At 41.2% G+C, this 18,657-nt stretch overlaps 2 protein-coding genes across 4 annotated transcripts in view; both read left to right on the forward strand.

The window, feature by feature from the left end:
- The first annotated feature begins 2,635 nt into the window (after window positions 1-2,635).
- On the forward strand, window positions 2,636-11,870 carry UBE2J2 (ubiquitin conjugating enzyme E2 J2). Its single transcript, XM_055705230.1, has 7 exons — window positions 2,636-2,863; window positions 4,449-4,579; window positions 4,790-4,830; window positions 5,666-5,768; window positions 5,876-6,014; window positions 6,466-6,546; window positions 8,421-11,870. The coding sequence occupies exons 2-7, from the start codon at window positions 4,449-4,451 to the stop codon at window positions 8,703-8,705; spliced, it is 780 nt and encodes a 259-aa protein (XP_055561205.1). The 5' UTR covers window positions 2,636-2,863; the 3' UTR covers window positions 8,706-11,870.
- Window positions 11,871-14,453: 2,583 nt separating this feature from the next.
- Window positions 14,454-18,657, forward strand: part of C1QTNF12 (C1q and TNF related 12) — a 28,399-nt gene continuing 24,195 nt past the window's right edge. The window contains exons 1-2 of one of the 3 annotated variants that reach the window (XM_055704421.1): window positions 14,454-16,762; window positions 17,086-17,345. In XM_055704421.1, coding sequence (XP_055560396.1) covers window positions 17,175-17,345 — 171 coding nt within the window. In that variant the 5' untranslated portion in view covers window positions 14,454-16,762; window positions 17,086-17,174. The remainder of the gene's footprint in view (window positions 16,763-17,085; window positions 17,346-18,657) is intronic. The other 2 variants (XM_055704422.1, XM_055704423.1) reach the window with 2 other exon arrangements.

Below are 18,657 nucleotides of genomic sequence, written 5' to 3' on the forward strand. Positions count from 1 at the left end.
TGAGTGTAAGAGATTAAAACAAAACAGATCAACTATTGCTTCTTTTGTGAAGCAAACCATTATTCCTTGAAGTATTTCATGGCACCAAAATCAAAACAGTTGAAAGAATAGGACATGGTTTGATAAACTTCATTAACTCAGAAAGTTCTGATGAGGCCACAGGTGGGACAGGTGAACAGTGTGTGTATGAAGGATCCTGCTATTGTGATTGAAGTCCGGAGTGATCATGGAAAATATTAGACATATGAAATGAAACTACCATTAAATTAAAATTTTTACACCCCTCAGCAAACAAAATATTTTTGTTTAGTTAATTTCTCTCTTCGTGATTTCAGATTGGAATTTTTTTCCTAAAATCTCTATCATTTTCCTACTTCAGAAAAATATTTCTTGTCCATATTTGAAGCTGAAGTAACAAAAATTGTTAACATCTCTCAGTGGGGTTCTGCAAGGCCAAACATAATTTCAGTTTGCAGCACAACTGTAGCTCTCCCTGGGGTCTAATGCAACAGTCACTTTGCATCAGCAACCCTGCCTCAGTGCTTAGGACATAAATGAAAACTTCACCCTCCCACCAAAAACAAACTGAAAGCTCAAGTGAGAGATTCTATGAGGACACAGTATTTTGCAATCCTCAGTTTGTAGAAACAAAGTGAAACTTAAAACGTATAGGTGGTTTGAAATTTGGTTTTCCCCCACAGGTACTGACATCACAGCCATTTTTCCCCCTCCCTGTTCTTGATGTTGATTAACCTCCACAAACCCCTGAGAGAGTGCAAGTCTGACCAACAGCCTACACCACTGGCAACAGACAGAACTAAGAGCTTAAAAAGTGTGTGGGCTACCAGTGCCCTCTGTTGGGTACCGGTGCAGGAGCGCTCAGGCAGAGGGGAGAACTGTGGTCGTTGCCCACGGAAGATTCTTGCCTGCACCTTTTGGAACAGGAAGAAAAATTCTGGCCTTTATTGCAGTCATGCAGTCCCATCTATGAGTCTGTTTCAAAGTCTCTGGGCAACTCAGTCATTTTCTTTTCTGCCTTTTCGTTTCACCTGAGGCAATAAAGGAAGATTATTAGCCCAAACAACAGAAGTACACTTTCCCTTAAACTAATATATATGCTAATAGTTAATGGATACAGTACAGCCGCTATCCTCTACACACCAAGAGCGCTAACTAAACACAGATGTATTAGCCAGGAGCCAATCTCTTCCTTATGTTTTTTTAAATTAAATCTTGACTAATCAAACTGCAAGAATTCCCTTTCACAAACAGTTTGAATTGCAAATTTCAAAAGCCCTGAAAGAAGAGCATGGGAAGCGAGTAAGCACAAAATTGCTCTCAACTGGGTTACAATTCAGTATATAGGTTATGACCGAAATGCAAAACATTAAATGTTAGCCACAGCTAGAGTATTTATTAGTCTTTTGAAGAGGCATTTTTAATTGGTTGGCAGCTTTTGCATGTGAACAAGCATAACAAGCAATACAAGTATTCAAATTCAATATAGCTGAAACAGTGTTGAGCTGGATCCAAATCAGTGAAGATCAGCATAACCCTGACAGCAAGGGCTGGGGTGAAATCCTTGGAAAAGGACCATCACGACTGGTCTGCTAAAGCCTGCCTTGCACGAAGCGGCGTGTTAATATGATGCTAGTTTTCACTCATTCAACTTGCTTATTGTGCCAAGAACGTTAAGGCCAGGGCGAATTTTGTGTTTCCAGAACACTTTGCAATACCCACGTTGTGGAAATGTTTAATCTTTCAACCGTAGGCATCTCACATAATCCCTTAAGGGAAAGAGCTCCTGCAAGACAGCGAGCTAAGGATCCAAGAGAGAAAGTAACGCTGTGTTCACCTCAACGGGGCAACATTTTGCAGCGTTTTCTCCTAAGATGGACTTGCTCTGTTCTTCATAAACATTACTGAAGCAACAGATGCATCAACATGATAAGAGATGATTTGCTGTATTTTACGGGCCTGCCGGTGTAATCCTGGAAGCAAAAATATTGCCTGTGTACTGAATTGACAGAAAATGAGTCTGCATTTATCCATTTGATGAACACTGGGAATTTGCAGAACAGATCGAGGAGACTTGTAGCAAAATAAACACAGACAGCTAATTATTTTTGAGGAAAGAAAAAAAGTCGGACAACCCCCACGATGCCTCCCAAATATAATTTTCTTTGAAGCCCTAACAATTGCCTGGCAACGTCCCAGTACACCGGACCTCCGTTATCAGTGTTGCTTTGCTGGCGGCTGCCTCTCTGCCCCGACCGGGCGCACCGCTGCTCCCCGGGCGGCGCGGCCTGCTGGCCCGCACCCCGGCCACGGTGCTCCCCCGGCGGCGCGGCCTGCTGCCCCGCACCCCAGCCCCCCGGAGCCGGCCGCACCCACGCCCAGGCCCGGCAGGCCGCAGGGCCCAGCAAGCCGCAGCCCAGGAAGCGCGGCAGCCCCAGGCGGCCCAACGCCGAGGGCACGGGGCCCACCGCTGCCCCCCAACCCCCGGCTGCCCCCCAACCCCCGGCTGCCCCTCAGCAGCTCCCCGCGCCGCCAAATCGGCCCCACCGGAAGCGGAAGCCGCCGGAGCCGCCGGTCCGCACGCCGGAAGTGGGGCGGTTCCTTCCCGGAAGGAGACGCCAGCAGTCCGTTGGCTCCGCCTCGCCGGGCCGCCATCTTGGCTAGGAGCCGCGGTCGCGCCGCAGCGGGGAGGCGTGGGGGTCGCGGCCCTGCCCTGCCTTCCCGCTTTCTCTCGTGGCGCTTCTTTCCTTTCTCCTTCCTTCCCCCCTTCCCTCCCTCGTTCGGCCGCCGGCTGCGGGCAGGTGGGGCGTCCCGGCGGCGGAGGGGCCTGCTCCAGCAGGGAGAGGTGAGCGGGGCCTGGGCCGGCGGGGCGAGCCCGTGAGGGAGCTCCGGGGGTAGGGGGGGCCGGGTCGGCTGCCGCTCTTCTCCCCGGCCTGCTGGGGCCCGCTGTGGGCTGGCAGCTCCCTGGTTGTCCTCCTGCTCCTTCGGGATTTGCATCTGGGAGCATCGTGTGCTGGTGCCCGGCCGTCTGGAAGCGCTGGCCGGTTGCTCTCTTCTCGTAAATTGGGATGTCCCGATGGGACAACGAGTTCGCGGTCGTCGCTTCTGTCAGTGTTTATTTTCCGCGTGTAAGATACAACTGTCCTTTCAGATAAGGCTTTGAGGGGTGTTAAAATCCCAATAACTTAAGTACTTCAGTGTGGCTTTGCAGCCCATAGTGAGGGGCGCTGTTGCCAGACTTCAGAACAAATTATTGTGTTAAATTAAAAAGATATGATTTAATTTATGTTTTAAAGTCAAAGCTTTTTTAGTGAAAAATTAGTATTTTTATGGTTTCAAGAGGTGTGACTTACAAAAAGGTGTGTGACTTCCTTCAAGGAAATATATTTAAAACAAAGATTTACACTAATTCTGACAAAAGCCAGTTTAAACGTGTTTATTTTGAGTAAGGTTTGAATATTTGACCACGTACAATTGTTGCTCATGGTTTAAATATTATTATTTCTTCAATAAATTCTGCTTGGCTATCTGAAGTAAAGGAATAGAAAGGCTTATAGGCATTTAACATACTTTTTGTGTCAGATGCTGCTCTCGTATTGTAAGGTTGTCTTATCTCTTAATACAACCTCCTTATAAAATTTTTCCTTTTTGTTCTCGCTCAAATTTCCATGTATAAAGCAAAGTAACTTGCTAAATGTCTCCAGCAAAAGTGAGTTAAATAGCAGTTGTTAATTGGTATGTGTTCTGTAGGTGCATTGTAAGGGCTAATGCTTTCTTTGTCTTGTAAGCAGCATGGAATTTCCTTTCTTCACATTGAGTTGTCTCATTTTGGATGAGGTCTTTGTTTATCTGGAAGAGAATAATCTGGCTCAAAAGTTCGCTTCTGTAAATTCAACTGACTTTTGAGCATGTGGCAGATGTAATTTAAAAGCCTTCACCTCCAAGTCAGTAATGAGGCTTTTGTGTTTGTTTGTTGTTTCTTTCAAATAACTGGATGTGAGAAACACTAAATGAATTTAAATCGTGGGCAAACTGAATAGGGAAAATAATTACTCAAAAAGACTTAAGTCCTTTAAAACAGTGTCATGATGTGTGTTCAGCCTAAACACAAGACTGGTTATTAAGAATTCAAGCAGGTTCTATAGTGCATAATATAGCTCTATTATTTTCATGCTAGCAATTTACTGTGGTATTTAAGCAGCAGTGTTCTGAAAGGAGTATTTTCCCATTTTGGCAATGTGCAGAGTCTCTTGGGAGTGTGTTGGTTAGGATTTTGCATGGTTCTTGCCATTTAAAAGTTATGGTAAATTAATTTATATTTTAAAAAATACTCTGTAAAGTATTTTGCAAAAAAATGGAGCTGTGTTCAGTGAACTGTTGTAGCTCTATGTCTATTAAGATTGTATTTACATATATTTTTTAAAAACCAGATGAGCAACAACAGTAATAAGAGAGCACCAACGACAGCAACACAGAGACTTAAACAAGACTACCTGCGAATTAAGAAAGATCCAGTGCCTTATATCTGTGCAGAGCCCCTCCCATCTAATATCCTTGAATGGTAAGAATTACAATGAACTGTGGAGAGAACAAGATTTTCCAGGTTGTCAAGTCTGACTCCCTCCCTCCTATAGATTGTATGGGAATCTTGGTTTTGGGAGGCGGAGTAGAAACTTTTGCTGAAGTGATATTGATCTTCGTTTTTCTAGAGAAATGGATGGCTGATTGTGTGAAGGCTTTCATACTGTTTAGATTTTTTTCTTTGTCTTAGGCACTATGTTGTACGGGGACCTGAGATGACTCCCTATGAAGGTAAGAGTTAGCATGTAGCAAAAGCGTGCATGTACTTTTATGTTGTGATTGGCATGCCTGAGTAATTACATGCCTGTTTGAATGAGCAAAATATAACAACTGGAAATAGCTCTAAAAACTGTTAGTGCGGCTTCAAGGCTGTCTGTGACTTGTGTGATGACTTGCTGAAAGCGGTAGTGGTACCGCTATCTATTAGTAATTTTTCTGTTATCAAGGATTCTAACAAAACTACAGTTAGGTTAAACTGAAGACAGATAAGTTTCTATTAAGTAATTGCGCGAGGTCTTGGAGCAGATAGCTCGCTTTAGATAGTATGTGACCATCAAAGGTAACTAAAATCACATTTTGTTACCACATGAACTGAGATTTATATTCTCTTTATGAATTTCTCTGGAGAAAGTGGGGAATGTGAAAGCCTTATTAATTTGTTGTAGTCACATAATTCACAGTGTCTTCTGCAGCCTGTCACAAAATGCTTTTTGAAATCTGATTCTGCATAGGGATTGTATTTTCAGTTAGCTGTTTCTGGAAAATTAGCCCGTTTGTGCTGTATTAAATACACACACTTTGGCTGGTTATATCTAAATATATTATGGACTTGACAACAGAAAGTGCCGTTTGTGATATGCTTGTGAGAGGATTGCCTCCAAAGTGAATCCACTGCAGGTGGGCATTATTATTACTGTGTTTTAGAGACACAAGATGATGAGCTTGATCTCTTTAGTGTGGAGGAGAGAAGGAGACAAGTAAAGGGGTTTATTTGGCCCGTTTTGAGTAACAGTTTAGGACTTCATCTTCATGCAAAATAAGTAATTCATCTCTTTATGTAATGCAGGTGGCTATTATCATGGGAAACTAATATTCCCCAGAGAATTTCCTTTTAAACCTCCTAGTATTTATATGATTACACCTAATGGAAGGTTTAAGTGTAATACAAGGTAAGGATTTTCTTCTAACACTTAAGCAATTAACACCATTTTAGCAATATGTATAACATGTAATGGTTTTAGTGGCAATAATAAAATGCACTGCCTGTCTTTTGAAGGTTGTGTCTTTCAATCACTGATTTCCACCCGGATACATGGAATCCAGCTTGGTCAGTCTCGACGATCTTGACGGGCCTTCTTAGTTTTATGGTGGAAAAGGGCCCCACACTGGGCAGCATAGAGACGTCAGAGTTCACAGTAAGCTCCGGACTGTGTGATGTACCTTTTGTCAGCTTAGAGAATGCTGAACCTGACCTCAAAGTTAAAGCAGCAGCAGCAGCTGGTATTTTGATCTCTCAGAAATGATTATGTTGTTGCCTAATACAGATGATGGGCAAATGAAAGGATTTCTTGGAGAACTTAAAATCCCTTTTGGTGAACAGTATGGCTAGGACTTTCTCCTTCCTTCCTCTTGAAGTGTCTGCCAAGCAGGCGCACTGGTACAGAATGCTAATCTCATATGATGAAGAACTGAGAACATACGTCTAGATGTCTGTTCTAGTGAATAATATTCACAGATACAAAGTTTTAAATGTTAGAAACCAGTTGGCTAGTGGTTTGCACCATTCTTGTGGGAAGTCAGATGTTGAATTAAAGTATGTAAACTTTGCTTATATGCAAGTGCTGATAATTTTTTTTTCCTCAACAGAAAAGACAACTGGCTGCACAAAGCTTAGCATTTAATTTAAAAGATAAAGTCTTCTGTGAGCTCTTCCCTGAAGTGGTGGAGGTAAGGGAATTCCATCTGTGTGATAATTTGGTTTTCTGTAGTTCTTCATCTTCCCTGTGTAGATCTGTAAACTAATGTTTAGGACTTTTCCCAGACAGTAGCTACTTCTGTCAATCTTGGAAGCCTTTTAAAAGATGCTTTTGCTATGTGTAAGAATTAAAAACTTGAATCTTGAAATGGAATTGTTTCTGCTGCACAAAGATCCATTGTATAGAGAATCAAGTATGTGTATTTAGGATTGCTATCATAGCCTTGACTGAGCTGTACATGCAGCAGATGTGGTTATGGTCCCAATATTTGTAGAATTTTATGCTGTGTTTTCTTGAGTTTGGGTAGGACTAGTCTTTGTGTATCTGGATTTGGTCCATCAATATTTTAGATTTTTTTTCTTAGTTCTCCTTTAAGATCAGACTGTTTTATTTTTCCTGCTTAACTTTTTGGGGTGTGTGTCTTTTGCAACACTAATCCTGTATGATACACAGTTTATATTGTCATATGGGGGTAACAACCGAAGGATACAGCAATTTGCTTTGACTAAGGTTCTAAAAATCATTACCCTTCTGCCAGGTAAGTTAAATAGATGGTATAGGTTTAAGAAAGAAAGGAAAAAGGTATCTCACTTAATTCAGACCTTTGGGATTGTCTAGCCAGTTTCCACTGATGCTACTTGGTTCTAAAAGGTCTCACCTGTTACAAATGAGGGATGCTTCTTTCTTGTCTCAGGATGGTTCCTTCCCTGTAACTTCTTAGTGAAGGAATTCAGTTCTTTCAGGCTACTATTAAGACATTGAGAGTTAATTTTCTTCATACTGTATGAATTGGAACAGTCTTCTGTTACGAACTCTGTTTTCGTGACTCTGGAGTTACAATATTATAGTGCTGATGCTCATTGTAATCTGGAATTCTAAGCATAAAATTAATTTTGTTAGGCAAACTATTCAGAGTTGTACAAATTTCACCGAATTGCAGGTGTTAATTATTGCCCAAAGAACATATACTGTAGAACAGCAGGGGAAAGATGTAGAAGAGGCTTTTCCCAGCTGTTTTCTTAAGCATGAGAGAGAACCTGGGGTTACAACCAAGTGAGCCAGCTAGTGAAGTAAACATTGTCCACAGACAGAAATCGCCTTTTTGGGCAGATTGGTGAGTGCTTATGGAACTTCAGGTTTGATTCATCTATTATTATGCTTAAAGGTGTGAAAACCCGTAGTTCAAAAACTATTTTCCCTCTGTCTTCTTTTGGGACAGGCCTCTGGGAAAAATTTTATCTCCACTTCCTTCCTTCCTTACGCAGATACAAATCTGAACTGAAGGTTTTGATTGTGTTTCCTTATCAGTTACAAGAATGCCAGAGAATTGGAAATACTTTTCTGCAGTACTGTTTTGCTAGTACCTAAATCATCAGGAAACTCTGAAGATGATAATAGATAACTGCTGTTATGTCCTAAGTACAGGCAGATTTTTAACATGTAATACTTAACAGTCCTAATCCTTCTAAGCTTCTATGATGGCTTGACTTTATTTTTTTTTAATGTGTTGTGTTCAGAAGAAGCTGGACATGCAAGACTTGATGCAAGAATTTCATTTCTGAAAAAAGGCTTCTTGGAAAATGTACATGTGAACTAAAAATAAATTTGGCCAAATGATTGTTAGTGTCAGCTACAGAAGTAGGTAACTTTGGAAGACAATGGAGAGACTGTGAAGAATGTATGTAATGCAGTTAATTTAGTTTAAAAGACCTACAATATAAAGTGTACCATATCCTTTACCTAAAGTTAGGTAAGAACTTGGTTTCTGAAATCTTTTCAAAAAGCACCTGAGAGTTTCACCACTTTCACTTCCCAGCTATTCACTTTTCTTTTTTCTTTCTCCAGGAGATTAAACAAAAACAGAAAGCACAAGAAGAGCTCAGTAACAGACCTCCATCTCTCCCTTTACCAGATGTTGTCCCTGATGGGGAAGCACACTACGGTCAGAATGGAATACCCCTTCTTAACGGGCATGTACCATTGGCACCTGCCAATCATCCAGGTCTCCAACAGGCCAATCGTAACCATGGACTTTTAGGCGGTGCTTTGGCGAACTTGTTTGTTATAGTTGGTTTTGCAGCCTTTGCCTACACAGTCAAGTATGTACTGAGAAGCATAGCGCAAGAATGAAAATAATAAAAGAATTTCAAGACCAAATTAGTGGTAGTTGCAGAATGAGTGGGACTCTTTGGGCATCTGACTCTGACACTGGGATAAATTCTTGTTTTACCAAGTTGCAGGTAAAACATCGGTTGGCTCATGGGTTATGTCTGGGAAATGGACTAGTTTCAATTAGTCAGAAAACTGAAAGTAGTTCTGCTCACAGATCCTCTTGTCCTTGCTACTGTCTTAGTAGTGGCTTACAAACAAGTCAAAGCATTATTGATGAGACACTAACATTTCTAGTGCTTTGATTTTTATAGCAGTTTTCCATCTGTTATTTGAAATTTGAAAATCTTAAGCAAATTAGGCTTTTTACTTCATTGGACAATTTTTAAAATTTCACAATTTATGCATATCGTATTTTCGTTAGGGAAGAGTGTACAGGTGTTGATACGAATCAAGATTTCATGTGGACTTGGGTAAGGGTTTGGTTAATGTGAACATTGATGCTACAGAGGATTGCTGGTTTCTTTTTTTTTTAAATAGAATGATCATTGCATATCTAGTCAGTAGTGATTAGATGAGTGGGGAAGATAACACCATGTGTGTTAAATGTGTTGTCTAAATTGTCAAAAAAGTCATTGAAGGTTTTATTTGGGCTACGAGAAGTGCAGTTGTCAGCCTTTAGGAATGATGAGCAAGAAAAAGCATTTGAGCCAGTCTTTAGTGGGGCTACCCATATCCAGTATTGTTTTGGATTTGTTCATTTACAGATTTCCATTTTGGAAGATGTTATATTTGAAAGCTGTAGTACTTAATTTTGATCACAAGATGCCACTGTTGGAAAAAAAAATAAAACTGCACACACCAATGGAGAGTTGACTGTGTATTCAAGAAATCCAGAGATTTTTCTGGGCTTCAGTTACTTTTTTGCATTTGCAGTAACCCTAACCCTTGTGAAGATAAAAAGACCAATGAGTCTGAACAAACCAGCTTCTTCAGAGTCAGCTGAATTAATCTGAAGTGTCATTAGCTGAAGTAAACCCTTAAAATTAGTTCTGCTTGCTTACTTGAAGATTTGCATAAACTCTTAAAAGAAACTACCACCATCACCACCAAAAGCCAAAACCCAAACCCTTCAAATTCATCTGAGATTCTAGAAGCTTTTTACTTTTTGGTATAAGTTCATCACTGTTCCCCTTCACGTGATTGATGACTGAAATACTCATGTTTGTTCATGGGATTACAGGACTTCGGATAAACACTAAAGCTCCTAGGGTAGTTCAAAAGTCTTGTCTGAAATTACTTTTAACTCGTTTTGCTTGGGTTTTTCTCCCCTGCTTAATTTTATCCAAATGCTTTGTTTCATCAGAGGCAATCTTACTGTGCCTTTCATAATTGACAGTGAAGCCTAGTCATTTGGGGAGGAATGCACTCACTGTTAATGCTACAATTAACTTCAAAGGTGATAGCAGGGTAAAAAGCTCTGCATCTTGCTGCATAGTCTTATTTTAAGTATTGTGAAGAGCCCAAATATTACCTCATATATCTAAGAATGTTTTTTGAAAGTTTTATTTTCCCTTTCAGATTTTTTTCTCTTTCTCTGCTTCTCCTTGGTATCTTGAATCGTAAGCAAAAATGTAGTGTTAACCCATGAGCCATGCAGCTTAAAGCATCAATAATGTGACCAATTCTCTGCAATAGGTAGGAATTACCAAAACTTGCAGAACAGCTCTATACTAAAGAAATCTTAAAGCAGTTCTTACTGAGGTAAGGAAGGGAAGGAGGAGATGGGGTGTGTGAGGGTGGAATTTGGAAAAGCCTAGATTTTAAAATGTATTTATAAATCTTCGATTATTTTTTTTAATTTTGTGGTTTTACCAAACCTTATTTATAACTATTTTTAATTTACCTCTTGTATGTGCTTAATCAGCTCTTGTAAAAAGAGAAGCACCAGTTGTATCTATCTAGAAATAATCATGTTCTGTCAGTCAGGGCTGTGCTGGAGAGGAAGAGGGGGAGTGTCATGTCTTTCCTGCAGTGATAGGTTTTTCAAGACAGCTTGTCAGGCTGAATTATTTTTTTCCCCTCAAAGCATATGGACCTGTAGCTGAGGCTGTTCTGCCTCATAGGTCTCAGTATCACTCGAATGTGTTTGTGTTCTTGCAATGCCTTTTATTACCGTTGACATCACCTACAGACAGAAGCTTATAATTGGTTATGTATGTTTTTTATCATCTTATCTTATGGAAGTTCTTTTGTCCGCATAGATGAGGCAAAGGCAAGGAGACTCTGGGCATGGTGTGCTTGCATCTTTATGAAGCGTACCTAACTAAGGTAAAAGAACTAGTAAAATCCGGAGATGGTGAATAAAAGGCATTTTATTCTGTGACAAGAAGTTGGCCTTAAGCTACGCCCAAGCATTTGAAGATGGGTCTCTTGTTCGAAGTAAGTGCCACAACTGGAAACAAAAACCCCCTTTGGTTAAACCCTGGACATGCTGCATTTTTTCTAAGGATTGGTTATATTTAAAAAGAAAACTTCCAGTTGCAGTTTCTCTTCAGTACCCTGGAATCAGGGAAAGACTTGACAGTCCTTGCAGGTGCCATTTGTTGAAAGCTAGGAGCAGTAGTTGACTGAACCCTTGCACCTATAGGTTACACGATTTTGATCCATCTCCTTGCTCCTTGCCTTTGGTAACGGAAAACTTATTCCCTTTTGTGTAGGTTTTACCGTTTTGTGTTTTTTAAAAGAATTTATAACAGTATGCGGTATCTGATCTTTTTGTTACCAAAGTCATTAGATGGAGTAAATCATTCTTTGCCATGCAAAAATATTATCGTGCCCTGAAGCAGCACATTACTTAATGTAATAAAAGTGAAAGCTGTCCCTCGGTATATGGTACTGGAATAAATGTCTGGCCCTTTACTTTAATGCTGCAGTTTCGTAGGTTTCTGTAAGATTGCTATACACAGGTACTAGGGAGTTTTTGCAGCTTGATTCAGAAGACATCTCAGTGGTCGCCTTTAAAGATCTCTTGATTTTTAAAACCCTGGATTTGTGTGTAGCCATAACTTTTCTCCCCCTAAGATTTCAAGGTTGTGGAAGTTAACCTTCAAGCATGTACTGAGGAGTAGAAATGACTGCATTGTAAAGTTGTTTGTTCATAATAAACATTCATGATAAAATTTATACTTTCTGTGGGACTGTTTTTGGGAAAGGAATCACTGGGAAGAAATCTTAACTGGATATGTATGGACTAGAAAATGAAAACTGGCAAAACTGCATCTCTCCAGCCTCCAGGTTTTAAATTTTTTTTTTTTTTTCCTCAAGTTAGTTTTACCACAGATGTAAGGGATACCTCCAGGAAAGCCTACAGGTAGTAACTTCTTTTAAATATTTTTTTTGATAATGCAGTTCCTCTCTGGAGAGGTATTTGTTCTGTAACGACATAACGGTTACTGTAGCGTGGTGCCTGCTTTCATCATCTACTCTGAGACACATAGGAGCCACTCTAAGATGGTGTTTCACTGACCTTGCCAACAGTGATGATGTCTTTGAAGAAAAAAGTACATGGGAACCTTGCTACAAATTCAACAGCTGCTGTTTGAGTGGAGTTTGAGTTTATTCTGGGGCTGTTCCCCTAACATCTGGATAGCTAGTTCTGTGCTATCTTGACAGCTTGAATTACCTAGGGATCTTAGATAGCTTCAGTTCTGTGTAAAACAGTATATTTTACTTGGAGGCTGTCTTCACTGTGGACTTTTAGAATTTGATTTTGGACTAGCATTTCAGTTGGGGGTGGGGGTGGGGGATCCAAAACATGGTTATTTGTAATAGCAATTTCTTTACAACTTGATGGAAGTGAGGTTTTTTGCTTGTCTGAATCTGCCAGGGCTGAGCTGGGTCTTAATCTATTTTATGAAATCATGGATTTTCCTTAATAATGCTGGTATTTTTACCTGTTTTTCTTGCTCAGATCAGTTCTTGTGACTGGGAGTTCTTTTGAAACTGTTGTTTAAACTTGGTGATTTTCATTTTGTCAGTTGCCCCTGCTTCCGGTTTTCTTGGGGCTCATGTTACTGAGGAGCTGGTCAGATGGGGGTAGCTGTGTTGCTGTATTTCAAATCCGTGTAGTATACAGGATTCTTGCTGAGAAGACATTGTTCTGCCCCTGCCCTAGACAAATTCTGTGGGTAAGAACCCCCAAATTCCTATTGCATTTGCACAAGTACTTGGATTTGAAACTGATTGTGGATGTTGATAGTATCTAGCTAAGTATTTAATGGGAAACTTTCTCCTACACAGAAGGTCAAAGAAATGAGATGCTTCTTGCCCACCTGATGGATTCTCCAGCTTGCCTTAAATGTGTAAGCAGCCAGCAAGTGACAAACTGTCTTTTCCTCAGGAGAGCAAGCTTGTAATTTGTAATTAGGATTATTACCTTAAGTCATGTGCTTTAAAAGGTATTTTTTGAATGTCTCTGAATAATTTCTGCTAATAATTTGTTGCTGTTGGTGGCTTATCTTGCAACCCAATCCCAGGAAGACAGACAGTGTACAAGATGATAGTTCTTTTGCTGCCCAGCGAAGGCCAGGTCTTAGTTCTTAAAGCAGAAAAATCGTATTTATAGTGGAAAAACCACTCCCCCTAGACACATACACAAAAGGGATGCGATTGAAAATGAACTCAAAGCGTTTACGTCTCGTGTTATTGAAAAGACTTTTTCTGGGCAACGAATGAGGGTGATTTATTAGGGTTTACGAGGAGCCTTTTATTAGCGATAAAAGCTTTGCCCCAACAGCGTTATTTCTACACCTCGCTCACTCGGAAGAGCCCACCCCGAGAGAAACCTTGCGAGTCGCTGCGGGTGTTTCCGTTTTTCCGAGCGTCTCGGTGTGTTTGCGTGGATCTGCCGCGAGATGGCGTAGCGGTCCCGCGTGGGTCGGGATGGATGGGAATGGCGGGGGGGGGGGGGGGGGAGTGAATGGAGAGGTGCTCTGTAGCGAGGGGTACGGGCAGCTCCAGGGGGGACGCTGCAGAAGGCATCTGAAGTAGCTCTAAGCTCTTGGTCTCGCTTCCTAAAGCTGCTCTTTTGTCTGCTGGTGTGTTTAGGTTTGTTCTGACAGCTTTTGTATGTTAACCCAATCAACAGCTTGAGCTGATTATTGGCTTAGTATTAGGAAACTTCAAATTTAAACCCAAGGGATCTATCATTGGAGTCCTCCAGACCTTTATCCGCTGTGAAGCAGGGTGTGTGTGTGTTAGTCAATGGTAATGTGCCATCTGCTGTATTTGCTTTAAAAAATCACTGTACCAAGGCTTAGGAATTGTGTGATGTATGTGCAATGGGCAATTCTGGGAAAATCCTAGCTTCAACCTTTTGCCCTTTGGGTATTATTTTTAGACCTTGAGTAAAAGGTGAATTGCGTAAGTAGAGATTGAAAGATGAAATCACAAGTTTCTTGCCCTAACTATTCAGTTTCCTCACTAGCTTCACACTTGCTTCTTGCAGGGTTTGCAAACACTGCATTTGGGTCCTTGTGCACGGTTTTGAAACGTAAGTGTGGCTTCTTATAATACCTTCCCTACTGTAAAACTTTCCTCGTGCAGAATTGATATTGTTATATTCTTAACTATTCCTGTTTGCTGCAATGGTGCTGAGCTCAGAGAAGAAACAATTTGTCTTTCCAGTCCCTTTGAGATCCTTGGTTTGCTGTGCCAGGAAGTGTAACATCGCCCTATTCCTGTTTGGTTGGGGTTTTTTTGCAAATGGGGGTTGAATGTTGTTTGTGCATTGGCAAGACTCAGGTGCTTTGGAACTGCTGCAACTTGGATGTGAGAACAGCAGCAGCAAGGTACGCAATCTTTTACAGATAGTGCTAATGTGAATTGAAGGTTGGAGGAGAGCTAACAACTGTGCTGATGCTTGTTTCAGCCCAACACAGAGAAAAGTATGCAGGCAGGAGTTGGCTACATTCAGCTTGTCTTACTGGACCATCAGATAACTTCGCCTTGTGCTTGCAAACGTAGGTAGGTTTCGTTTCCCCCCAAAACTGAGGATATAGTCCTGGGATTTGGCTCTTGGGATAGGAAAGGAGATGCTGCAGGCAGACAGATGCAGCCTGCCCCAGCAAACTAAAAAAGCGATTGCCCCATTCCAGCCTTGAATGTCATTTCTTGCCATGGTGTGCGGATCTGTCAAGCTGTTTAGGTGCAATATGACAGATCATCCTATTAATGTGTCATCAAGTGCACTTTTACAAATTCATGGCTTGTCTACAACTAACCTGAAAAAGAGGCTTAAGTATGAGAAGGCGCCAAAGAAAGTTAAATATTATTAACAAATAAAGTCTGCCACGTAGTTTTGATGGAATGTGAGCTAGTTGGGGGAGGGGTGATAATGCTGTTAACTATTTAGCTTCTGTGTAACTTCCCTTCTTAGTCTCTTCTCTTTCTGAAACTCCATTTCCCTCAAAAGATGCTGAAAAAAATATTTTTTTAAAAAACCCTGTATTCTACTACTTGATTTATGCGCCCAGATTGTTCATACCTCAGTTTCCCTGAGCCATGGATAGTGCTCCTGATCCACCCTGGCTGCCTTTAAAGTCCAATGAAGAGCTGTGCTGGCATTATTACTTGGATTACAGAAGGCATGGTAAAGGGATTGTTAAAAAAAAGCAAGTCTGTTGCTTGCTGACTGAATAAGGGACTTCACATTATGTGCTCTTCAACCTTTTGTCATTCTTGGACTTTCTCATGGTACAATCTCGGAGAAATTTTTGCATCACACTCCATATCTGTAGAAAGAATAGGAATTATTTGTTCTGGGTGGTGGGGAACTGACAAAAATTTGCAGAGTGTCCAAGTACTTCAAGATCTCCTTTATGAAATGCTTGTAGGAGATGTGTAACCTCTGGTTTGCTGTTATTTTTAATAAACAGCATACCCTCCAGAGCCTGGCTCAGTGGGGGGTTTCCGATTTCTTTAATGAGAGCTAGGGGAAAATGTTGCATGGAACACAGCTAAGTAGAGTGTAAAGCAAAAGTTCTGATGTATCAATGTGTGGTGCGATGCTGAGTGCATATTCCAAGCCACATATTTTTAGCTCTACCACACACTCATGTACAGTTTTACAAACTTCCCAGAAAAATGGTGATTTCTCTGAGATAATGAAGGGGAGGTACAGAATAGGGCTGAGGGGAGGGAGCAGGGAATGGGCACTGATTTAAATCTGCCTGGCACACGGGCCAGCTCCACTTATCAGTGAGTCTAATAGGAATGTGAAGAGAATAGGCTTGACAGCTCATTAGAATGTGATCCCTCCTCCTTTTTTCTCTTTTTTTTTTTTCTTTTTTTTTTTTTCCCTTTCTTGAAGTTGATGGAAACTCATTCAGGAAAGAAGTACTTATTTGCTGAGGTAAAGCAAAAGCTGAGGAGGGTTTTGCCAGTGTGCAGCTGGGGAAAGGAGCAGCAAAAAAAATCAGACATGATCTCCACTCCAAGGTACCTGAAACCTTGCCTGGTGTGAGGAGAGGTGAGGATGAAAAAGACATGAGATTCTACATCCTGACAGCTCCTTGTGGCATCGGGACTTGCTGCTCATCGTCTCATTAAAGGAAAGTGAAGATACACTCGGCTAAAGAGGGAGAAAAGCTAGACTTGGGAAAACTTTATCTGCTCCTGATGGACCTAGGTACATCCTCAGAATCTTTGCTTCTCCCTGTTTTAACTTTTATGACATGAGAAATTAATTTTCTTCATAGAAGGCTGAGCACTGGGCTGAGCGGTGATGCTTTCAGCCCCTTCAGAAGAGCAGCGGCTGTAGCAACCTTGGATTACAGTTCTCCAGCATCTTGAAGGAAAGGATGAGGACTTGTCACTGAGGAAAGGGAAGTATCTCTCGAGAGACTGGATGGAACGTATTCAAGCCTGCTTTGAACTGAACACAGTGCTTCAAATGACAGAAAGTGAAATCTCCTGTTGAAGAAGAACAACCTAACAACCCCCCTAATGAGTTTATGTTGTCAGCTCTGGCCTGAGCAACTGTTGCCCTGAGCAATTTGACTTCTCTAGGTTTCATAGTTGAGTGCATTTTAAACAAGTCTGAAGAATTATTGGGGGGGGCTGGGGGGGGGGGGGGAGTGACACTTCAAGGTGGGTGGCAGGACTTTCCAGGGCCTCTTGTATTTATGTAAGCTTCAAGAGGCTGAATGGACTTACCTCTTTCTTCGAGTGAATCCAGATTTTCAAACAAGTTTATCTATACCATTTCCATGTGTCCTGCTTGAACAGAGATCTCTCCAGCAACCAGTGCATCCATGCATGCTGCTCATTTGACATTGCATAGCCCAGAGGATCATCTTTAATCGTTTTAACCTTTTTATTTTTTTTAATTTTTTTTTAGAGAGAAGTCTGTGTCTATTCCTGTTATTGGTGGTGACGGTTTCTGTGCTTGGAGAGTGCTCTTCCTGACTTGGCCCCTCCCTTTTCAAAATGAAGGGGTGCACCTGGGTATTTGTGGCAACTTTACTTTGTCAGCAGTTTTGCCTCTTCAGAGTTACAGCAGCAAAGAGAGAGAGAAAGATGAAGAAAGAACCTAATCAGTATACAGAGCCTTTCAATGCTACCCTCTCAAACAGTGAAGAACTGCACGGACATCCCAAGGTAGGTGTTTGTATGTTGTCAGTGCTGGGTAGAACTTATTTCTGGCAGTAATGTGGTGCTGTTTTCTTTTTCCAATGATTGAGGCAATCTTGCCAAATTCTATTTGATTTTAAAGAGAAATGTTCTCTCTTTTTCCTTTGCATGACTTGATTTTCTAGCTTACTGAAGCACACACTGGAATGCTACAGTTTATGATTAGAATTTATTTTAGAATATGCATGACTGAAGTTCCAGTCACATAGTATCTGATGAAGTGTAAAGACATTTTTAAGTTCTAGTATATGAACACTATCCTGTTCAGAAAAAAGTGATTTAAAAAGAAATAAAATGCAAGTGGGCTATCCCAGTACAGTAGGACTGGAATATTAATGTATTTCTTGCAGGCAAACCCTTTACTCTCTGAAATATTATTTCAAAACTTTCTTGGGCAAATACAACAGTATAAACATCTGAGCATGCCTGAGCTTTTCCTGCACTGCACCTTCCACCAGAGAGGCTGTGGTGATTGAAAATTACAGACGAGAAATTTTGTGGTAGTCAGATGATCTGTTCAAGGTGATTGTGGGTCTTGTTGGAAAGGATTCAGGATGGTGCTAATTGTGCATGTGACAAGCGTAAGGCTGCATATATGAGACCTCGATGGCTGTAGCGGATGACTTGCTGGACTTTGTGAATTTTGCAGGGTAGGATCTGTCCAGTTACATCTTTGGGAGAATCACCCCAGGATGAAAGATGCAAAAATTTTCCAGTCAATTGATCAGTGCCCCCCAGAATCCTTTAAGATGAACACTTGCATAGAATGCTTGGGAGTAGGAGAGGGGAATCAGGGAATTAAAAGCAGGTCCTAGGATTAGAAGCAGGATGAAATGGAAGGGAGACTACAACACTGAGAAAGAAGGGAGTCTCCCCTACCACACAGCCTGCCTCCCTCCCTCCCTCCTCTGCTCACACAAAAATGTCCCTTGTTTCAAATGGAGGTGACCTCTAAAACATGACTTTGATCACAAACATTAGGGATGGCAGTCACTATAGCAATAGAGGAACAAACCTGTCAAAAATTGGGGCATGGCAGAGGGGGCAAGTTAGAACAATTGGGCTGACATTCTAAATATCCTATTCAATGCTATTGTGAGAGTAATTGGTTAAGGTTGGGCAAGTCTGGGAAACAATCCTCTACATAAAAAAGCTGGCTGCTGCACTTAAAATTATCATTAGGGGACTGTAAGCAGAGTTTCTGTAGCTAATTTTTTGCTGTGTATCACAGGGCTCTGTCAGGACAGGTTGTATACATGCTAAGTTCTTGAGGTGCTTA

The sequence above is a fragment of the Falco cherrug genome, chromosome 3 (genome assembly GCF_023634085.1).
Source record: "Falco cherrug isolate bFalChe1 chromosome 3, bFalChe1.pri, whole genome shotgun sequence".
Lineage (NCBI taxonomy): Eukaryota > Metazoa > Chordata > Aves > Falconiformes > Falconidae > Falco > Falco cherrug.